General features: G+C 48.9%; 5 protein-coding genes across 5 annotated transcripts; 2 read left to right on the top strand and 3 right to left on the bottom strand.

The window, feature by feature from the left end:
* Window positions 1-468: 468 nt before the first annotated feature.
* On the top strand, window positions 469-1,073 carry H6S33_003916 (uncharacterized protein; the record flags this gene model as incomplete). Its single annotated transcript, XM_044835265.1, has 2 exons — window positions 469-657; window positions 762-1,073. 2 exons carry the CDS (start codon window positions 469-471, stop codon window positions 1,071-1,073), a joined length of 501 nt encoding a protein of 166 aa, XP_044691450.1.
* Window positions 1,074-1,217: 144 nt separating this feature from the next.
* Window positions 1,218-5,751, bottom strand: H6S33_003915 (uncharacterized protein; the record flags this gene model as incomplete). Its single annotated transcript, XM_044835264.1, has 6 exons — window positions 1,218-2,264; window positions 2,350-2,475; window positions 2,530-2,811; window positions 2,866-3,476; window positions 3,525-4,319; window positions 4,539-5,751. 6 exons carry the CDS (start codon window positions 5,749-5,751, stop codon window positions 1,218-1,220), a joined length of 4,074 nt encoding a protein of 1,357 aa, XP_044691449.1.
* A 2,485-nt stretch (window positions 5,752-8,236) lies between these two features.
* Window positions 8,237-9,091, bottom strand: H6S33_003914 (uncharacterized protein; the record flags this gene model as incomplete). Its single annotated transcript, XM_044835263.1, has 2 exons — window positions 8,237-8,795; window positions 8,856-9,091. The coding sequence occupies 2 exons, from the start codon at window positions 9,089-9,091 to the stop codon at window positions 8,237-8,239; spliced, it is 795 nt and encodes a 264-aa protein (XP_044691448.1).
* Window positions 9,092-11,021: 1,930 nt separating this feature from the next.
* H6S33_003913 (uncharacterized protein) lies at window positions 11,022-11,345 on the top strand (the record flags this gene model as incomplete). The annotated part of the gene is made up of 1 exon (XM_044835262.1): window positions 11,022-11,345. The coding sequence occupies one exon, from the start codon at window positions 11,022-11,024 to the stop codon at window positions 11,343-11,345; it is 324 nt and encodes a 107-aa protein (XP_044691447.1).
* A 3,406-nt stretch (window positions 11,346-14,751) lies between these two features.
* On the bottom strand, window positions 14,752-16,668 carry H6S33_003912 (uncharacterized protein; the record flags this gene model as incomplete). Its single annotated transcript, XM_044835261.1, has 6 exons — window positions 14,752-14,899; window positions 14,962-15,085; window positions 15,150-15,364; window positions 15,436-16,252; window positions 16,323-16,404; window positions 16,504-16,668. The coding sequence occupies 6 exons, from the start codon at window positions 16,666-16,668 to the stop codon at window positions 14,752-14,754; spliced, it is 1,551 nt and encodes a 516-aa protein (XP_044691446.1).
* Between the last annotated feature and the right edge of the window lie 3,322 nt (window positions 16,669-19,990).

The following is a 19,990-nucleotide window of genomic DNA, read 5'->3' as shown; positions in this document are numbered from 1 at the left end:
GCGAGCAATCCGTTCCCGCAAACCATGAGCCCAAACACGGCGTGTAAAAATAAACAAATAAATAAATAAATAAATAAATAAAAAACCTCCCTCTCGCTGCCGAATTCGGTCTGCCCCTGATCACCATCATCCAACCGAAGCCATCATGGGTCTATTTCTGAGATCTAGTACTCTACATACTGTCAGTCTAACTCTCGAGCCGATAGATCGTTTCTGATCGTTATAGGAAACACCTTAAGTTTGGATTCTGGGTATGCCTAACCCTAAGTAAGGGTGTGGTTAGCAGCGCTGATCTGATTAGATTAGCTAGATCGCTAGTAAGATCACGCCCCAATAATTAACACGTGATCGAAAGTATGGAGAGCAAACTAGGATGTATGTAGGTACATATAGGTATGTACATACCTACCGTTCTATACGCGGCAAGCTTCGTCACCTCACCACATCTATCGACCACCCATCACCAACATGTCGTTTGCCGCAGCCAACAAACGTCTACTCAAAGAATACAAGGCCTTGCTTAGAGAGTCGCCGGAGGGCATTGTCGCCGGTCCAGTTGACGAATCAAATCTTTTTGAATGGGAGTGCTTGATACAAGGCCCCGACGAAACCCCGTTCGAGGGTGGTGTTTTCCCAGCGACATTAAGCTTCCCAAAAGTATGTTCACTCAGCCTCAGAAGGGATCCGGTAGCATGGCTTTTTGAGAAGTGTAAGAATGTGTGAAATTCAAACGCTAATAAAACTATTATACATAATATCAGGACTATCCACTAAATCCTCCAAAAATGAGATTTACTTGTGAAATGTTTCACCCCAACGTTTACAAGGACGGCACCGTATGCATCTCAATCCTGCATTCCCCCGGTGACGACCCAAACCAATATGAGGATGCCAGCGAACGCTGGTCGCCCATCCAAAGTGTCGAGAAAATCCTCATTAGTGTGATGAGCATGCTTGCCGAGCCAAACGACGAGAGTGGGGCGAATATCGATGCCTCAAAGGTTTGGAGGGATAATAAACAGGAATATGCAAGGAGAGTTAGACAATGCGCTAGGAAGGTTTTGGGACTGTGAGACTACAGTCCGTTTTCTTTTATATCGAAAGGTCAATCAATGGGGTATTATGCATCGAATTCTGGCTGTGTATCTTGGGTCAATTGATTTGTATTCAAAGGAACAGTCCAGAGAAAAACTTACGATGGTATTTGAGGTCAATAATTACAAGAAATCTTCCTCCTCCTCCTTCTCCTCCTCCTCGTCATCATCCTGGTCCATCTTCCTGATTTTCTGATACCTCCCACTAGTTTTCAAGGGGACATACATCTCCTCTATCATTGTCCGTGGCCCAAACTCAGACTTGCTCCCCATTGCTTGAGACTTGATAAAACAAAGTTCGCGACCAGCCATGAGCCACATAAATGCCTGGGAGTGTTCTGGATGCCACATATAATGTGCTGCGGAGGCTCTGAGGAGACTCCAGTACGAAAGGTTGGAATTTGCGTTCAGGACCAAACGACTGATGACTGGGTCCTTGAGCAAATCCTTCGGTGGCATTATCTCTTTGAACTGACTATAATGACTTGAAACATTGTTTTTATACCCACATTGAGAGTTCGCTGCCACCCGCCATGAGTTATACAACCTGCGAAATTCGTCTCTCAGATAGGATAACGTTTTGCGCAATGGCTCTCCCGCCTCTCCTTTTGCCAATTCACATTCGTTATGATAGAGTTTCGACAACATCGGGTCATACTTCCAGGTCCCTCCAAAGCCATTGTTGAATGCGATCTTCATTTCCTCCACTTTCTGCTCAGCGACAAAGAGCAACCGATCAATCACATTAGTGCTATTTCTCAAAATATTTCCCCTGCCCCCGGGGTCTTTGTACGCAGGCTGTTCAAGTCGGTTCGAAATCTTTATTACATGTTCCCTTTTCGAAGGGCGGATCGATAGCCCCTGTTTTGGAGCATCGACAAGGAAAGAACACATTATCGCTGTTTCAATGGCTTGGGGGTCTGAAATCCCGTTGCGGTAGGAAAATTTGTCCCATGCACTAGTACAACGCCCCAAGAAGTTTTCCTGGAGGGAGTTCGCTATTCCGATTCTCAAAAAGCGATTGTAAAAATCTGGCTCGTGTGGCTCTAGGTCTTCCATCCGTTCGTCCGACCTCTCAAATTCTGCTTCAACCCGTTCACGGTATTCGTCGAATGTACTGTCACTGTTTTGGAAGGATGCGACTACACGTTCATCCCAGCAAACCCAAGGCTGGTTACCGTCACCAAACGGGAATTAGCTAGGCAATGATAGAGATGTAATTGACTCTCATAACTAATTTAACAAAGATTCTCACCTTATCACCGTCAAAGTCTCCTCCTGACAGTAAAGATGCAAGGCTCTTGTTACCTTCAACAGAGAATACGATAACATCTTGCAACTCTCTCAGCTTTGGGGAGTCCTGAATATCAACTGCTTTAACCTAAGATTTCTCGATTAGACTCATCAAGTTTTACTCGGTGACCAGAATGCCCACTTTTTGTATGTCTGAAGGTAAATGGGCCGGCTCTCGCGCTACAAGTATATCGCCAAGTATGACAGTCGTCCGCCTCATGGTTTTTGGGTCTAGGATTCCATTGGAGAACCTTAGGGATACCTCGCCCTTCTTCAACGTGAATGTTGGATCTGCCACACAAAGGAGACGTGTTGAATGGGGAATTCTTATGTGCAGCTTCTTCTTTAAATTTTCACAGTGCTGATCGATATACGATGAGACCTGTGTGTACAGATATTGGCACTCGCGCACCAAAAATCCGCTCTATAAGCTCTATTAATTTCACATGTTATTACGTGAGGGAGGATGCCATCTTACTTCAAGTAGTAGTATGGAAATCTCGTGCGTATTCTTTGGCAGAGCGCCACAAGTTGGCATAGTTTTTGAACTAATGCGCTTCCTTGCCAAGCCCCCATGGTCGTATAACCACTTTCGTAACTGGACGGGTTCATCGATTGTCTGGAAGAGTTCATTAAGGTGCCCTTCCAGATGTTCTTCCAGAAGCTCTTTCATTACCGAGAAAGGCACACCACGATCAGCAAGGATTGGAATCAACTGAGTATTGATATTTGCTGGTTTTGGGTCGTGTGATGAAGTGAGAACGTCCAACGTTAACCTTGCCCAGTCATTATCATTCTCGTGACCCTCGTATTTCAGTTGTGAATCTGTTTTGACCTTTATATAGAGCTCTTCTGAGTTCCAGTCGCCGTCAGGATCCACCATCCAGACACCTTTGGCACCGCCTATGCGCGCTTGAACAGCTGTTGGTGTTGAATCAGAACCAAGCTCCCGACGGACCATTTTCATCAGTGCCGGAGAGATGATAGAGCAGCCGTCATCCATCACCTCGCCGATAGGAGATCGAAAACCATTGACAAATTCAATCATCGAGGGGTTGACGGTAACGGTGGGTGTTCCATCAGAGAATCCTTAAGAGTTTCAGCTCAATATCCATGGGTATATGCAAGAGTACCAACCTAAACTTATTCTCGACCAAAACTTTGAGACCGTCTCTTTCAAGTTTTTTCCTTGGAGGGGAATATGCCACTCCAGTAAATCACGAGCACTCATTTTGTGCCTCAATTTCCTGTTGTCGTTTATAAACCCTAATGCCTTTAGTTCCTGCTCATCGAGGTTTTCCCCAATCCCAACACCCTCTGTAGCGAAAAATACCGCTTGATCAAAAGATTTCACAGTCGAGTTTTTCGCACTGTCCTTGGGATGCTTGATGAAAAAACACTTCCATCTTCTATTCAGGAGTTCTAATTCTTCCTCCACCAACCAATCGGTGATCCGGGCACGCGCTTTTTCAGAATCATCATTTGAGAGCTTTTGAAAGGATGGAAGCCGAAGATGTAGAAATCTATCAGACCCAAATCGATTGAAGAATCGATTTCCACGGGCTCTTAGTAGTGGATTGAGTGTTATTTGTGGAGGGGTCTTAGATTCTGACCCCATATTTCGGGTGCCAAAGTGGACCGACCCCGTGAGGTAAGTACTGTCGAGCCATCCAGGTTTATGCTTTAGACTCGTCCAAATAGCTTCACTGGTCCTTTCCAGAAGCTTTGCGGCCTCTGAAAACCGAGTCAAAGTTTTCCACACGTCGTTATATTCCTCTGCATTGAAGAGATCATCACAGAAGCCATTGAGATAGGCACAAATGGCACTGTTTGACTGGATTTTCCGGTCGAGAGCTACTCGGGTGGCTTCCCACTGCACGGCAAAAGGAAGCGTTGGTAAAGGGTGTGCCGCTGGGTTCAAGGCTGGATGATCTATTTAAGCACTCGGTATTAGATAAGTGAATGAGGAAAGAATCCCACACGGCTCCAGTTAGGAGGCTTTCATCTTGAAACAGTATTATGATGAAGGCCAGTAATGTATTATTATTAACATGCATTTGTTCCCCTAACAGAAAAAGAAAGACCGCACAAATACACAAGATATGGATACGAGTGTTTTCTTATAAGATAGTTTGCATGGGGTGGACTCACTCATAACCTCGTCCTCGAAACTGTCATCTATTGTGCCATAATCATCGTCATGGTCTTCATCGTTACTGACATTATGATCCTTCCCCGGCACCACAAAAGGCACTCCCTCTCCTCGCGCTCCCTCTCCTCGTACTCCCTCTCCCTCTGGCTGCCGAGTGATTGTTGCCCTGCCTAGGTCATCCCACAAATCATCAACGGGAAAACCCGAAACCTCATCAAAGGCTTTCTCCTCGTCCTCCTCGAATGTCAAGTCTCCTCCTTCTCTGTTCGAGGAAGCAGCGCTAGATACCAATGGAGAGCCTGGGTAGGATACAGAGTCTTCCCCAAAGAACTCAACAGCCATCTTCCGAAAAGCAATCTCCTCTTCATCGTCGTCCTCTCCGCCCGCACCTATACCCATATATCCCGATCCACCATTCCCTAAATGTCTAACAAGAGAAAGTTCATCATGTTTTGCGTGCATAGAAAGCCGATTGTTTACAGTGGCGGGGTCTATTTTGACATCATCGATGTCTGTTGTTTCACTATCGAGATCCCCATTGTATATTTCCTCAGTCTCAACTGCGGATAGGCGTGGAGTCCGAGTCCTCGGCTTGTAATTAGCACTGGCCCTTACGGTTCGGGTTTTGTCGACAGACGCATTAGGGTTCCTTGAAGGGCTATAATCCTGTCCGATTTTATTGTAACCACCTGAAGTATTGGAACCTCGATGTATCCCAGGAGCCGCTCCGGGGGTCTGTTTTAATAGCTGTGGTCTATGCCTGCCGGCTCCTCCCAATCCAGATGAACGGAGATATGATGTTTTCTGGAAGATTTCCGAACTAGGGTATGAATTTTCCATGCGTTGGGGTCTCTGGAAGGTTTCGCTTAAACTTCCACTTCCTGGGGGATTTGAGCTTGAGGCCGGCTCCCCCTCGGCCTCAAGCTCAGATATCTTTCGAACACGGTTTAACAGGGGTGGTGTATCGGGGCAAGAATGGAACGAGTCGTCATCCGAGTCAATGTCCGTTACCGATCCCTCCCCGGACTCATCTTCGCTGAGGATGAGCTTCTCGCGGTAATGGGATAGGTTTTTAGCGAGTGACGACGGTCTACCATGGCGGTCCTGCCGTTTGCTGCTCGTTGCCTGATGTTTATCCCAGTTTAAAAGTGGGAGTATAGATGTATCCCTATCACTCGAGAAGTCGATAGACGTGGACAACTCAAGCTCCATATTTTGTCTTGATAATATTTGATTATCTGGGTTGAGAACGACGAGTAGGCGCGGAAGATGATTGATATCTATTCCCGAAGATACGCATCAATACCACAACCAGCACCATGAAGATCAATGATCAAAACGCGGACTCACCACTCTTGAAGAGATTTTCAATTGGTAAACCAGGAGGACTGAGGTTAGCTAGGTGGAGGGAGAAGAAATTAGTGGCAGAGATAGATCCTAGGTATATTGAATTTGTGGAAAGCTTCTTCGAGGGGGAGAAAGTGCCCCATTATCTACTCTACACGATTGATATATGTAACCTAGGGCGGGAAAAAAACGCTGCACAGTCTAGCCTAGGCACCGAAGGGGTTTTTTTTTTTCGCTTACTTCCGCAGAAAGCTTGCAGTTGCAGCAAAGGGTCGAGTTAGCTATGCCTATAATAGTTTGTTAACAGGGAGGGTGATTCCCACCACCCATTAGGTACTCTATCGACGATAAGCATACTGATCGAGGCGTTGATGTGTTGAGGTCATTGCACGGTGCAGGGATAGTGACCGGCAGGGCACGGGATGCACAGGGGAAAGCAAAAGAAAGATCAAAAGTACCAGGAAGGTACAGCTAGAACTGGAGTTCTGTCGAGTAGAGCGGTAGCATGCCTGAAGGAGAAGCGGGGTACTGTCGTTCACGGGGTATTGGCGGATACTGGGTGATGGCGGACAGGGCAAAAAAGAGACAGCCAAGCCAACTTTTACCTGCAATTCGCCAATACCCAGTATCCGCCAATACCCCGTGAACGACAGTAGTTACGTTGGAGTGTCTCGGATGGCGCCTGCACACAGAGGAACATTGTATTCTTTAGAGAGCCTACTCTCTCGAGTCTCGACAAGATCATATATTGTATTAGAGACTTTTAGCCAGCACCTTAAAGCAACGAACAAAAAATTATTTACTCCCAAGACTTCCTAGACATGCAAGTTGGATGTGATATATTCGGCTGCAAGACTCAAGGATACACCTAGAGATATATTCAATCCTAATGCCAAAGATTTCCCTCTCAGAGTAATTACGGGGCCGAGATAATGAATTGTTAGTTCGTGGATTTCTGGTTGCTGGTGGCTAAAAGCCTCTAATAATTACGGCCTACAACAATCAGAAAAGCACTTGGCTTGCGCATTGTGTTACACCACATCCGCATCTCGACGGCTATGTATGCGCTCCCATGTGATGCAGTGGTGTGCGTGATCGGAGGAGTAATCACGTTGATACATGTAGAGTATGTAGGTACAGCCGCACCTCGCTATCTCGTAATTAGATATCTCGGATCTCTTGCTATCTCGTACGGATTTGCGGGACAGGTACTGCCCTTCTCCACCAAAAACCATTTGCTGTCTCGTATACTTTCTATCTCGTAGGGGTTTGGCTCCCAGAATACGCTAACGACATAACGAGGTGCGACTGTAGGTACTTCATGGCCCCAAGGCCTACTTCATGGCCCATGTACCTAGGTACTTCATGGCACCTCGAGGTACCGGTTTTCCGCCGCTCTGGTTGTGATGCGCCGTCATTGAGGCATTAACACTGGCCATGCCGGTTTTCGGGCATTCATACTAGCCACGCCTGTTTTCAGGCATCCATACTCGCAGCTAGCCCAGTCCCGACCCCCCCCCCCACGAACGAGCCCAGGCAATGACAGCCCCACAGGCGCACTCGGAATCTCTGGTTTTAAACGATAACAATTGCACTTATCAACTGTTCTTCTCTAGCCTACATACTTGGTTCAGATCAAGCAGCACTCAAAGAAACCCTAGCCCTGGTAGTATATATCCTCTATGCACCTCACCCACCTCGGACATTAAGGCATCCACATTTAACGGCTTGAACCCTCAAGTGCTCTACTAGTCATTGATAAATCATTTATGCCGAGGCATGAAAGACATGTTCCAATCGCCCCGGCGGGCTCTGTAGTCAGTTGCGGTTCGCTCTATGTGTATGTAGTTCCATCATACTTGAGGCGGGGGTGGTTGCATATTTGCAAAAGTAGTTGGATTTATCCAGATGCTTGGGCCGATATCGAGGGTCGGCTTTAAGCCTTAAGGTGGGGGCGGTGGAGGAGAGGCGGGGTGCATGGTTGGATTTTTTGGTTGTGGTCATCAATTATCACTCATGCTTGCACGGGCCAACGAGAGGTATCTCATGATGTCTCAGATAAAACCCTTATTGGGATTATTACTAGAACTTTGGATCAGGCAATTTAGTTTTATTTGTGCTATGCGTTTCGCTTTTATTGCTATTATTTTGGGCCATTGATTCTCTAAACCTTCTACAGGTCCTGGTTGGTCAATTAAGCTGTCAAGTCAAATCACGACGCAAAGTCTCAATCACACCACTACCTAATCTCAGCAGCAGAAAAAACCAGACCTCTAATCAATTTTCCCCCCAGGAAGAGCAGCAGACGTACCTAATACGATACAGATCTTTCCCCACCACCCAACCACCCTTACTCCGTCCTCCTCCACTTCGCCTCCTCCCCGCCCACCACCTCTAACTCCGCCTCCCCCTCCTCCTCCTCACTCCTCGCCCTCACCGTCCCCGCCCCGGGACCCAAAATCCTAAACTCCCCCTCCTCCCCCTCCCCCTCCACATCCTCAAATCGAAACTGGTCTACATTCTCCGCCGTGATCCAGCCGCCCTCTCCGGGAAAGCCCTCCAGCGTGGCCCCAGCGCCTCCTTCAAACATGACCTGCCCGTCCATGCCCTCGTCGTCGCTCCCGCTCGCGTCCGGGTCCGGGTTGAGGTTCGCGCAGTCGCTCAGCGCCTTGAAGAACGCGTCGACGGTTGCGTCCTCGTTGTCGCCACTGCAAGGGAGCGCGGTCAGCTCGAGCATGTCGTCATCGTCGAAGGCCTCGTTGTTGGACGTCTGGGCGGCGGAAGGAGAGAGCGCGAGTTGCATGTAGATGCCTTTTCCGTGCGGGATGCGCTGGATCGCGTGGAGGGTGACGGAGGTGTAGGGGAGCTCGACGCCGACGGTAAGGGAGGGATTGTAGAGGATTAGGTTCCTGTAGGGTGTTAGTTAGTTGGCTGGTGTGTATGAGGGCCCGGGGGTGCAGGGGGTGTACTCGGAGGTGACCCAGATGTCGATGCCGGGCACGACGACTTCGGGCTCCGCGGCGTCTTTGTGGCCGCCGAAGATGGGGAGGAGGGGGGTCTGCGTGGCGGCGAGAACGAGGGTGGTGGATTCGTTGCGGAAGTGGAGGACGGGGGTGGTGAACGAGGCCGGGGTTGCGGATTGGTGTGTGGTGAGAGGGGTGTATTTGGCGGCGTCCGGGACGGTGCGGATTATTGTGAGAGGCATTGTGAGGTTTGGTATGTCGAGGTGGGGGGGGGGTTTGGTGTATGGACTCGAGATATGATGTAGAGTGAAGAGTGTGGATTCGGGTGTGGGATTCGGGTGTGGTTGACGTTGGCGGGGGTGTGAAGGAGCCGCTGTAGATCCCGATGGCTTGGCAGGGCTGAGAGAAAGGATTGGAATGACGGGTTTGCGGGCGTCACGAGTGGCTCGCTAGCGGTCGTGTCATAGATCAAGGACGAGGGACGGGATCAAGGAGACGAAGATCAAGGGTCCATCTATTACTATGATTATTTGGAGACCCGATTTGACTCATATAAATAAATTAACTGATTACAAGCTAGAGAGAGGTATGCAAATACTTTAGATTATAGATCCTCTTATAAATAACATTAATATACTACTATATATATATATATATATGTAAACATAACACAAGTCTAGCGGCATTCTGGAAAGCCCTTCTCATCATCATCATCGTCATTCTCATCAGCATCATGAGAGGTTATACTATGTAGCTACAAGCAGAGTGTCGAAGAGAAGCACGAAGATTCAAACAGTGGCTCGAATCTCATCCAAGCATCAGGCGGCCTTCCTTACAAATCTAACTCTCCCCTCCCCTCCCTCCCCGCGTCGGAGGATTTGAATAGCAGTCGAATCTCCACGCTGTAGACGAAGGAAGGCTCCAATGAATATCCCCGTCTCAATCTCCGGAGGGCAGTAGTCATTCGCCGGTGCCTTGGTTGAAAGTGCATCTCAATCAGGTGATTGCCTGACTGAGTACATACTAGTGCTAGCCGCGTCACGCCCCTAGGCCTTCGCCGGCAACATACAAAGACGTCAACTCCAGCAGACAGGAGCTAGAAGTGGTACTCTAGAGAAACCGGTATCTATGCACTATGATGAAGTGGTTTGTTGTTGTTGTTGCTGTTCCTGCCTCTGTTACTCTCTGTCATCCACCCTCCCTCGTGAAGCTGCCGTGAATACCGAGAGCCCCATAGTCACAAGTCGCTGGTTGCCCATCCCCTGCTATTTTAAGACTCTGCCACTGCAAGGCACACAGCCCGCCACTGCTGGTTTCTGTGAAATATCCCCACCACCCATAAATCCCTGTGCAGATATTGGACAATCTTCCTTCTAGAAGCACACACGCTGCAGGTCCTCCGTACCTGCGCCCGCTGGGAGGGAGTGTGGGAGGGAGAGAGGGAGCGAGGGAGGGGAAGATAATCTCACCCGCTTACCATTCATTCATTTTCCGCGGCGCCAAAAGATGCCACTGCTGTATTGTATTGACCATTCTGGCGTAGTCAACTTGCTGTTTATGAAAGTGGCCAGTTAGCTAGCTAGCTAGCTAGCCAGCCAGCCAGTGAGCTACCTAGATAGCTACATGTACATGTACATACCTACCTCCCTGGTGATCACCACAGTAAACGCCCGGTGTAGAGACTCATGACCTCATGAAACTCCACTGCGCACACACGCTGTCTGGACATTCTTAGTCACAAAGTCAGAGAAGGCACCATACATCATATCTCTACTGGATGGTGGGAGATGTGTGACTCGATGGCAGCAGCTGGAGGAGGAGGGGGCTATATAAGCTCTGCTTTTCTTCTCCAAGTGCAGATAAAAGCCTTCTTCTCTCCTCTGCAGCTGTGCGTGAACCTGCAAAGCAAAGCAAAGCGAACAAACAAAGCAATACAAATATTACTCTACTGCGCCTGTGATCATCTCACTCCTCAAGCTCTTCAGTAAGAAATAGGCTCCAAGAACACTATCTCGATATATACAAGCAATACAAGCCACTTTTAGTAGAAGCTCCCAAGCAAACCTACAAGAGCTACACCGCACAAGCTCCAGGTAGCCTCCCTACTTCCCCACCATCCCTCTATCTCTTATCACCACAGCCTCTAACACCCCGCAAAGCGCAGTAGCGACAATGGTGTTCCCCATCCTCGGAATCATCATCGCCTGCCTGTCCCTCCCGCTCGTGATCTACGCCAGCGAGCGCACGATCCGGCGCACCATCACCCGCCCACAGCTCCTCCGGTCCGTATCGGCACCACAGAAGCCGTCTGAGCGGCTGGTGGGCAAGATGGCAGAGGGCCGGCCAGCGACCCCGAGGCGGAAGACGACGTCGTCGGTGGGCGAGGAGGGTGTAGCCAGGGCGGATACGAATGCCAGTGAGGCGTCGTGGTTGTCGACTAGTACGGCGGAGACGTATGTTAGGGGGATGAGTCTGGAGAAGGTGGGGTTGGATTAAGGTGGTGGTTGGTGGAGGTTTGAGGATTTGAGGATTTGGAGTGGTAGTGTGGGTTGGGTGGTTAGTTGGTTGATTTACTTGGTTGACTACCGCAGAATCTCAGGAATAACGAATCGGACTGGGCTGGAATACCACTTACCCATTGGTCAAGATGACCAAAAGTTACGCTTTGGGTCTGTGGGATTGAGGCTCAACAAGCATTTGACCAATCCGAAGGCCAATATTCCAGTCCAGTTCGATTCGTTATTCCTGAGATTTTGCGGTAGTTTTAGGTGATTTGTTGCCCGGCTGGGGTGATTAGTTGGTTGACTTTGACTGGTTAGGCTAGTCGTGGATGGTTGGTTTGGACTACTACTGTTTCTGTTACTGCTACTACTACTACTACTACTTGGCACACCGCCGTGGTTGGGTTTCTTATGTTTTCCTCTTTTTTTTTCTTCTTTCGATTTCTACTTTATTAAGATTGCATAACGAGTTGGCGTTTTACTTGTGACTTGGCCCCCGGCCTCTTTCTTATGGTTTTTATTTTTTGTTTTTATTTTCTCTTTGTTACTTTCCTTGTTATTGCTGCATGATTGATTTTTCTCTATAATTTCTCTCTAGCTATTGGTTCCACTTCTTGATGCCTCGTTATTAGCGTTTTTTTTTTTTTTTTTTTTATAGGACAATTTGGTTACGAGTCTCTTAGACGTTGTTAGTTGCATACTATATGAGATTTTCTTTTTGTACTTGGCTGCATTGCTTAGTGTGGTAGTGTTTCCTGATCAATTTTCTTTGCAATTTACTCCTCTTGACAATTTGTCCTTATCGTAGACAATGATTATCGTGTCCGCGTATCCAATAAACTCTAAACCCAAACTTAATTGAACTCTCCATCTTTCGTTTCCTGTCAAAAAGCTTTTCTCCCCACATACTCTAGCACAGCCCACCCTCCCAGTACATAACCGACTCCCAAAACGGCCACCAACCCGCGGCCACACCCACAGCCCGATTGACTCCAGGCAACTATGGGTGGGAATGTCTTACATGCCTGTCTATCTCTCTACCTAGGTACATTCGCTCACCTGGTGATCGCCAGCGGGTCCTGTCTGATGGATGTGTTTGCAGTATCTTGGCCTTGGCGTCACAAGTCAACTCTACTACCTATTGGCCTCAAATTAATTCTATGATCGCCATCAGAATTTAGGATCCACCTTCATCCCGTGATCGTGCTGAACATCTGCTGAATACCCCTGCAGGGACCGCGGCGCTCTCCCTTTAGCTAAGCTTTCCTGCCGCAAGGCTACGGCTGCACAACAACGGCTACTACTACTCTACTCAACCCCACAAAAGAGGATCGCCACCACTATGCAGGAAACGCCTCTCAGCCCCCCGTCGCCGATTTTCCATCATCGCAACAACATCAATAAACGTGGGGTTCAGGTCCTTTTGTCGCTTCTTTGCTTGTTTGCGCGATCTCCCCCTGGCTAGATTGTTGGCTATGCGCAGATTTGTTGCAATCTGATCATTGACATTGGGTCTCTTACCGCCGTCTTTGGGGCTTGGGCTTGGGTTTCGGACCGGCTAGCTTTTGCGCTGCGCGTTTTCTGGCGTGTAGACTGGGGTCTGTCAGGGAAGCAGCATCTACAGTTCTATCCTCATGATATAACTGGCGTGACCTAACTTTCATCAGCGCGATTGATGCCGTAACAATGCCTCAGGACGGAACGCATATTGAAGATGTTATAGCCAGCCTACGGCTTCACTCGTGGAGAAGAGGACAACGAAGCCGGCTGTTCCATGGCCGGCTTTTCACATGGGTTGTCAGGTTGAGGAGGTTGGGCTTTTGACTGAGTATTGGAGCCACGCTGTCAATAGCCGTGATGGTCACTGAGATTATTGGCCGTTAATTTCTCTCCGGGGTATAAGATGATTCTGGATCTTTTGGGGCGGAGTGGACCGGACGGGCTTTAACGTTATGCCATTTGAACCACAGAGCAAAGACGTCACCAGCAAGCGGTAGAAGATTCCAACCCCAGGCCCTCCTCACATCTCTTCCCATTGCCATTGCCCAGTTAGCGTGGAAACAGAAGCTCAGGGGCTGGATAGCCAACGACTTGCTCTGCCGCCCAGTCCCAACGCTTCCATCCTTGAATTCAACCCCCATTAAACGTCATCTAGCAAGGGAAAGAATTGCCGCTCCTGTAGGGAACCATTCGCTCTTCTTTGCTGTTACTGAGATGTCGCGGCATGCCAGGCTTTACTCAGGGCATATCATGGTGGATATGGTTTCTCTCCTCGTCGGCGGCAACGGAAAGTGCTGTTATGGACAGCTCAGAGGATGATCAATTGTTCTATCTGCCGGTATGCATACACGTTACTTCATCTAGTCTAGATACGTACGTACGTGGCCTTTAGCCCCGGCTGCCAGTCTTGTCATGCCAGAGACGAATACCGCCGGCGCCTGCCCGAAGAGCCGGTGCTCACCGCCGAGCCCGCCCACGGGGGAAGACAGAGATAGCCGCCCCCGACAGTGTGTAGTATGAATGGCACGAGATCAATTCTGTTTAGCCCCCCATGGCGTGGCTCGTGAGACGCTCGCATTTTGCGTTGCACTCAATATACCCCACGCATCTGTGGCCGCCGTTGTTTGCCGGGTATGCGGCCGGCCGAATGACGGCGGGACCAGAGGGGCCGGGCATGTCATGTAGGAGGCTTTTTTGTACTTGTGATTTGGGCTTTTATCACTGTCTGGTCCCGTTTATCTAAAGGGACTATGGTGCCGGTCTCGATTAACCGACAATCCGCGCCAATAGCCCCGACGAAAAAACGATTTATTAGGCATATATGATCTGGTTTTAGAAGCAATTAAGGATATATTCTGGCAGGATAACTATTTCCAGGCGAATAAATTGTCAAAACCCTGGTTTTGGGTAAGCGACAATAGAGAATTTACACCCGAATTTGTAGATCTATCTAGTCCGACCTTCAATAAAACGAAACAGCGAAAACGGGGAAATAGAATTTATAGTCCTGCTGATTACCTACAGATACTATTTCTTAGAATTTCAACGTTCTTATTTTTGGAAGACGAGATAGATTAGGCGCGGGGGAGTTTCTACAAGGGAAATCCTGTTGGTTTATCGTGACCGGCACATCCGGTGATTTAGGTGCGCATGCCTGTTCCGAGTGACAGCCTGTGATGCCGACAGCGTCCGGAATTTTGCAGATAGAAATCCCTTCGGAATGGTTGAGCAATCACAGGAGATAAATAAGCTTTCCGAACGTATTCACGATAGATAGACTTGAACAAGTTCTTACTTCCATCTCTCATATATTCCTGTTATACATATTGTAAATTACAACCATAAACACCCTATTAATATGTAGTTATAAACAAACACCACCCAATCTTACACTCTCCACTTTACATAGGGACCTTGAACCCTCCCTTCACTAATTTGCTAAACACATTCTCCGGGTCCCACTTCTTCTTCGCCGTCTGCAGCGTCTTGACATTTGCGGCGCCGTAACCCTCGATCACCTCCGCGTCTGGATCCGCATAGTTCAAGTATCTAACAACTCTAGTCAGTCGCCGCACCCACCATCTGTTGGTTTCTTCTTGGAGAACACTCACATATAAGGATTAAACAACCCCCGCGCCTTCGCCAGCTCCCGCGCCTGACCAATCACATCCTCCGCAACCGCCTTAACCGTCGCATCATCCGTCGTATTTGTCCAGCGGTAATTAAAGTTCAGACCTGCGTATCTCCATCAGCACATGTCTCCCTCCCAGTCAATAACGAAGTATCCGGGGGAACCTACAAGTCAGCACTCCCTGCGAGTCGTCCAACCCCAACACATTCCCGCCGCGCGCCGCACCAGCGGCAATCATGCTCGCCGACAGCGGCTGATACGCCACGGAGGCCTGGAAGCCCGTGATGGTGGTTGTGAGCGGGGAGTTGAGCTCCTTGAAGATCGCGTAGATGTCCTTGTAGAGCGAGGCGTCGGCGACGATGGTTAGTGCTTGCAGGTAGTGTCTGGATGTCAATGATCGATCTGTCAGCATAACCACACCCTCCAGGTTCAAATCGGGGATGCATCAACGAACCTCATCCCATACACATCCCCCGCCCCCAGCTCCTCCGTGGCGCCGGTGAAGTTTGTGATTCGCGTAGTATCCGTGAACGCGGGGATGTCGAAAAATGGCTCCAGCGCAGCCGGCGGGCTCGTCACGGGGTCGCTCGAGAAGACGTAGTACGCGGCGATTGAGTAGCCGGGCAACGACACGAACGCGGGGATGACATGCGTCTTGATGTCGGTGTTGTTCACGGCGTAGGCGGCCGTGGCATCAAAGAGCTCATCGAAGCTGCTCTCGAGATAGTAGAGGGACCCCGCGTAGACGCCCGCGCTGGCGTATGTGTACAGGTCGAAGCGGGTAACGATACCGAAGTTGTTGGTGCCGCCCTTGAGCGCTTTGAAGAGGTCGGGGTTTGTCTGCGCGTTTGCGGAGACGATGCGGCCGTCTCCTAGGACAACCTGATAGTTCTTGACATTGTCGCAGCCGAAGCCGCGCTCGTTGGAGATGTACGAGATGCCTCCGCCAAGCAGGTACCCGGAGACTCCGACGCCGGTCATGCGCCCGCCCACCACGCTCAGCTGCCGCGCATCGAGGTACTCGTAGACCTCTTCCCAGTGCAGGCCTGCGCCGACCTCGACATACCCGCTCTTTGCGTTCAGGGTCTTGAGCTCCGAGAGTGAGATTAGAACGCCCTTCTTGGTGTTGGCCCAGCCGGCATTGGCGGTGTGGCCGCCCCCGCGGATGGCAAACTCGACCTTCGCTAGGGCGAGGATCTTGACGGCAAGTGAGACGTCGACCGCGGATGTTGGGCTGAAGATGCAGGTGGGGGAGAGGATCGCAGTTGCAGCTATTCACGGGGGTGTGAGCTTTTTGTGGGGGGCCCTCGAAGGCATTTACTGTGTGGTTTGAAGACTTACACCAATATGCATTCTCTTCTCCATAGCTAGAGGACGAAGGGTATGCCACCTTGCCCCAGAAGAGTCCAGTGAGAATTGCGCACTGCATATAAAGAATTGGATCAGCGACATGCTCACTCCAACATGTTTCGAACAAGAAAAGTTGGCAATAGCTTAATATTTATTAGATATATGTACTGACCGCAATAATGCTCCCAGAAGAGCTAACAGAGGCCGATATCTCTGTAGGAATCGAGGCAGCAGTAATAGCGGAGCTATCTAGCGTTTCCGCTGCAGCTGTAATGTAGGCCAAGAGGCCTCCTACTATGAATAGCGTCGAACGTACAGATTTGCCAAGAAGACGCATCGTGGGGACGATTAAGAAGAGATGTAGGCAGATTTAGGAAACACAAAACTCTGGAAAGAAAAGCCGGCTTTATGAACGGAAAGCCTGGAATAAACAAAAAGCTAAAAAGGTAAAAAGGAAAGGAGACCGAGGTAAAATATCTATATATACAGAGGGGAAGAACTCGTAAAGAACGATTATGACAGGAGCCAGAGCTGGTGGTAGATTAAAAGGCTGCTGCCTATTGCGGTAAACATCATCTTCTATATTAAGCCAAAGTGGTTCATTACATTATCTAAACTCTCATGGAAACGCGGCACGTTGACGAGTTAAGCGAGATATAGATCCGCTGCGAGATGAACTGAAGGAGAGAGCCTGGTAGAGGAGAAGGCAGATTTGACAAGCACATACTGCCGTGGCTGTGGTTGTAGAAGAGCCCATGTTTGCCGGCCTATTCTTCCGGATGCCGTGTTCAGGGTTGAATGTTACTACCCGCGAGAATAGACCGAGTATTTGTAGCACTTGATAGGCGGAACGAAAGGCTTCCGTCTCCATGCGCCGTAACAGTGTAGCGTCCTGACAAGCGAGGCCTCAATTGAGAGATCGAGTCTATGGTATATATTGCGTGCTATGGGAATTTGAAGTCGCAGTGCCAGTCCAGTAGATGCCTCGAGTAGTAAGTGGGTGGTCCGTCCACCTACTGACGGCGCCGGTGCTGCCGACGCCGGCGTTGGCGACGTTGACGCTGGCGCTGATTTTGACTAGCTCTTGCCTCGGCTTCACTATCGCGGAGGGGCAGGCATAGGTGAATCCTACAGAACAGTATCATTATTGACCATAGTAGGCGACCACCTGTTCGAGCCTCCTCAGTACTCATAGTACGCATATGGATTTTGGTAATCAAAGGATCAGGGCCCCCAAGGGTATAGTAAGGATAGTTGTAGGTTATGATGCCGGGATGAGGGGGGGGATGGGATGGTATGGTAAACGGTAAATATGGTATGGTTAGACCTGGCAGGTCATCGTCCAATAGAAGCTGTGGTGAGCGCGGTGGGTATAAAGTGGGTGAGATTCCCAGCCAGAAGCTTCTCCTCAACCTTAAATGTCTTTCGTTTCTCCTCCGAGAAGCCGTACATACCGCATCTCAGATCGTGTTCGAAGAGGCGGGGAAGGGGGATGGCGTTGATGAGGGATGAGAGATGGGGATGAGCGATGAGGGATGAGATAGGTATGTAGATAGGGATATGACATTATCCGGCTGAATTCTATCCATGTAGCGATGTTTCAGTTTCTGTGGCGCATCATTGGTTCCTATTGACAGACGTGATCGAAGTGCTTGCTTTGTACGACGATCGAAGTTGGAAGCTCCAATAACGAGGAGGCCGAGTAACTTGATTCAAACGAAAACTACACCAAGGTCGGTATGTAGAGTACATGTAGTTCACGAGATGAGCCTGCCAAGACAAGAGCTTCCTTTCTTGAGCTTCCTTTTCTTTCCCCGCAAGGGTCTTGTAGCTGCTAGTAAGTCATGCGCAATCTAGGGATGAGCTCTAATTTAGTTCCGTCAGAAGCGAGAGAGACAGAGAGCGATATCATTTCTTCTCAAAGGGGCATGCTGCAGTGAAGAGGGGGGAGACAAAATTAAAGAGAGAAGCGAACTTGAGGAACCGCTCTGCGTTGCCGGCAGTGACTTCAGCTCCGAAGCCCGAAGGTAGTTGAATTCAGATTTAACTAAGGGCCTAAGTTAAACTACACTTTGGAACCTTGTTTCGTTCCGAGCGGGCCGTTTTTGGATTTACCCTTCCCGTGAGTACACTAAAGTGGCATAGACAGTTGTGTAACTCATCTCGCGGATATATCATCGTGGGGTACTCAAGAGTCAATGCTGCTGCTTCGTTCCACGACTGGGCCTTATGCAGTCTTCGGAGTATTATGAGGGGAGTGGCTTTAAATTTGGTGGTGGTGGAAATATAAGGTTAAGAGGCTACCTGGGTACAGTTGAAAACACTACATATTAATACAGGCAGGAACAGGTACGGTTATTAACTTCTTCTACCATGGCTAGCCGATCGATTACTATCCCAGTCCCTAATGTGATCAACTCAGTAATTGAGGTTAACGTTGAAGTTGAAGTTGAAATTTCAGAGGTCTCACTTCCCCAGGTCCAGCTTTGGACGCCAGCCAAAAAAGATTCCTTGCGCTGCTAGTTCCAGGGGTACATACATGTGCACCCATTCCAGACTGTCAATATTCTGCATGCGTTCATAAAACCTCATAAGCGTGCTCACCTTTGATCCCCTATTCTAGTTAATTCTGCATACCTACCGTCGGTACATGATTGCATTCCCCCAAATACTCACTTAATCCCAGCTGGGAAACCCTCCCCGAGCTTAGCGAAGCTCGACCTCGGCACTGGGGGTTCCTGAGAAGAGGACAGGGATATGGGCTAGGCACAAAAGCCTGCTGGAAGCTTGAAACACAACTGCTTATAAATCTGGGTAGATGTGCAGGCATATTCCCCATTATTGGCTAATCCCCAACCAACTTTACTGCGCATGGCTATGCTATATGCTATGCTATGCTATGCTATATACTATGCAATTCTATGCTATGACCCTTACTGATTCGTGAAGTTAGAGTCGCTACTTCGTCATATATGATTACTCTATATGTGGTGCACTAAAAATAATAACCTCACAACTATACATACACTAACGAATCCAGAGTCGTTAAGCTATGGACTTGAGACCATTGACTTGAGACTTGTACCTACATAACCTACAGTCGCAACTCGATATGCCGGAACTCAATACACCGGATCCCTTGCTGTCCCGTACGAGATCCTCTGAGAATATGATTTTTCCTACTGCAAAATCAATTTGCTATCCCGGATTTTTTGCTATCCCGTACGAAATCCTTAGAATCTTGGCAATCCGGCATATCGAGTTGCAACTGTAGTTTTGTTGTCGAACCACAATCGCAATTGGGCATTGTGAAGCACCCACCGTGGGTACTTCAAACCCACGACTCAAGTCGGCCGGCATATAATGCATCGGAAGCCAACCCGACATAGTGTCCGAGAGAACGAAAGTAGGTACATGTACTCATTTGTGCACCTTTTGGTCCGCGCGTGGTGGTTCGCCATTCAAGCTGTTAGGGCTAGATTGTGGATCCATGGCTTTCCCGTTCCATGGTCCGGAAAATCTTCTTAGCTGCTTCACTAAAGAGGCATTTATGACCGGGGAAGGTTTGCTGCTATCTGTGCGGAAAAGAGGGTCTACATCTAGACTTGAAGATCATTGTGTTGATAGCTAGATCCGGAGTCTGGTAGGTAGTATTCTTG

This window comes from Morchella sextelata, assembly GCF_020137385.1.
Source record: "Morchella sextelata strain SCLS chromosome Unknown scls_16, whole genome shotgun sequence".
Lineage (NCBI taxonomy): Eukaryota > Fungi > Ascomycota > Pezizomycetes > Pezizales > Morchellaceae > Morchella > Morchella sextelata.
Note: the sequence above shows the minus strand (reverse complement) of the source record. Positions and strands in the feature narration are given on the sequence as shown.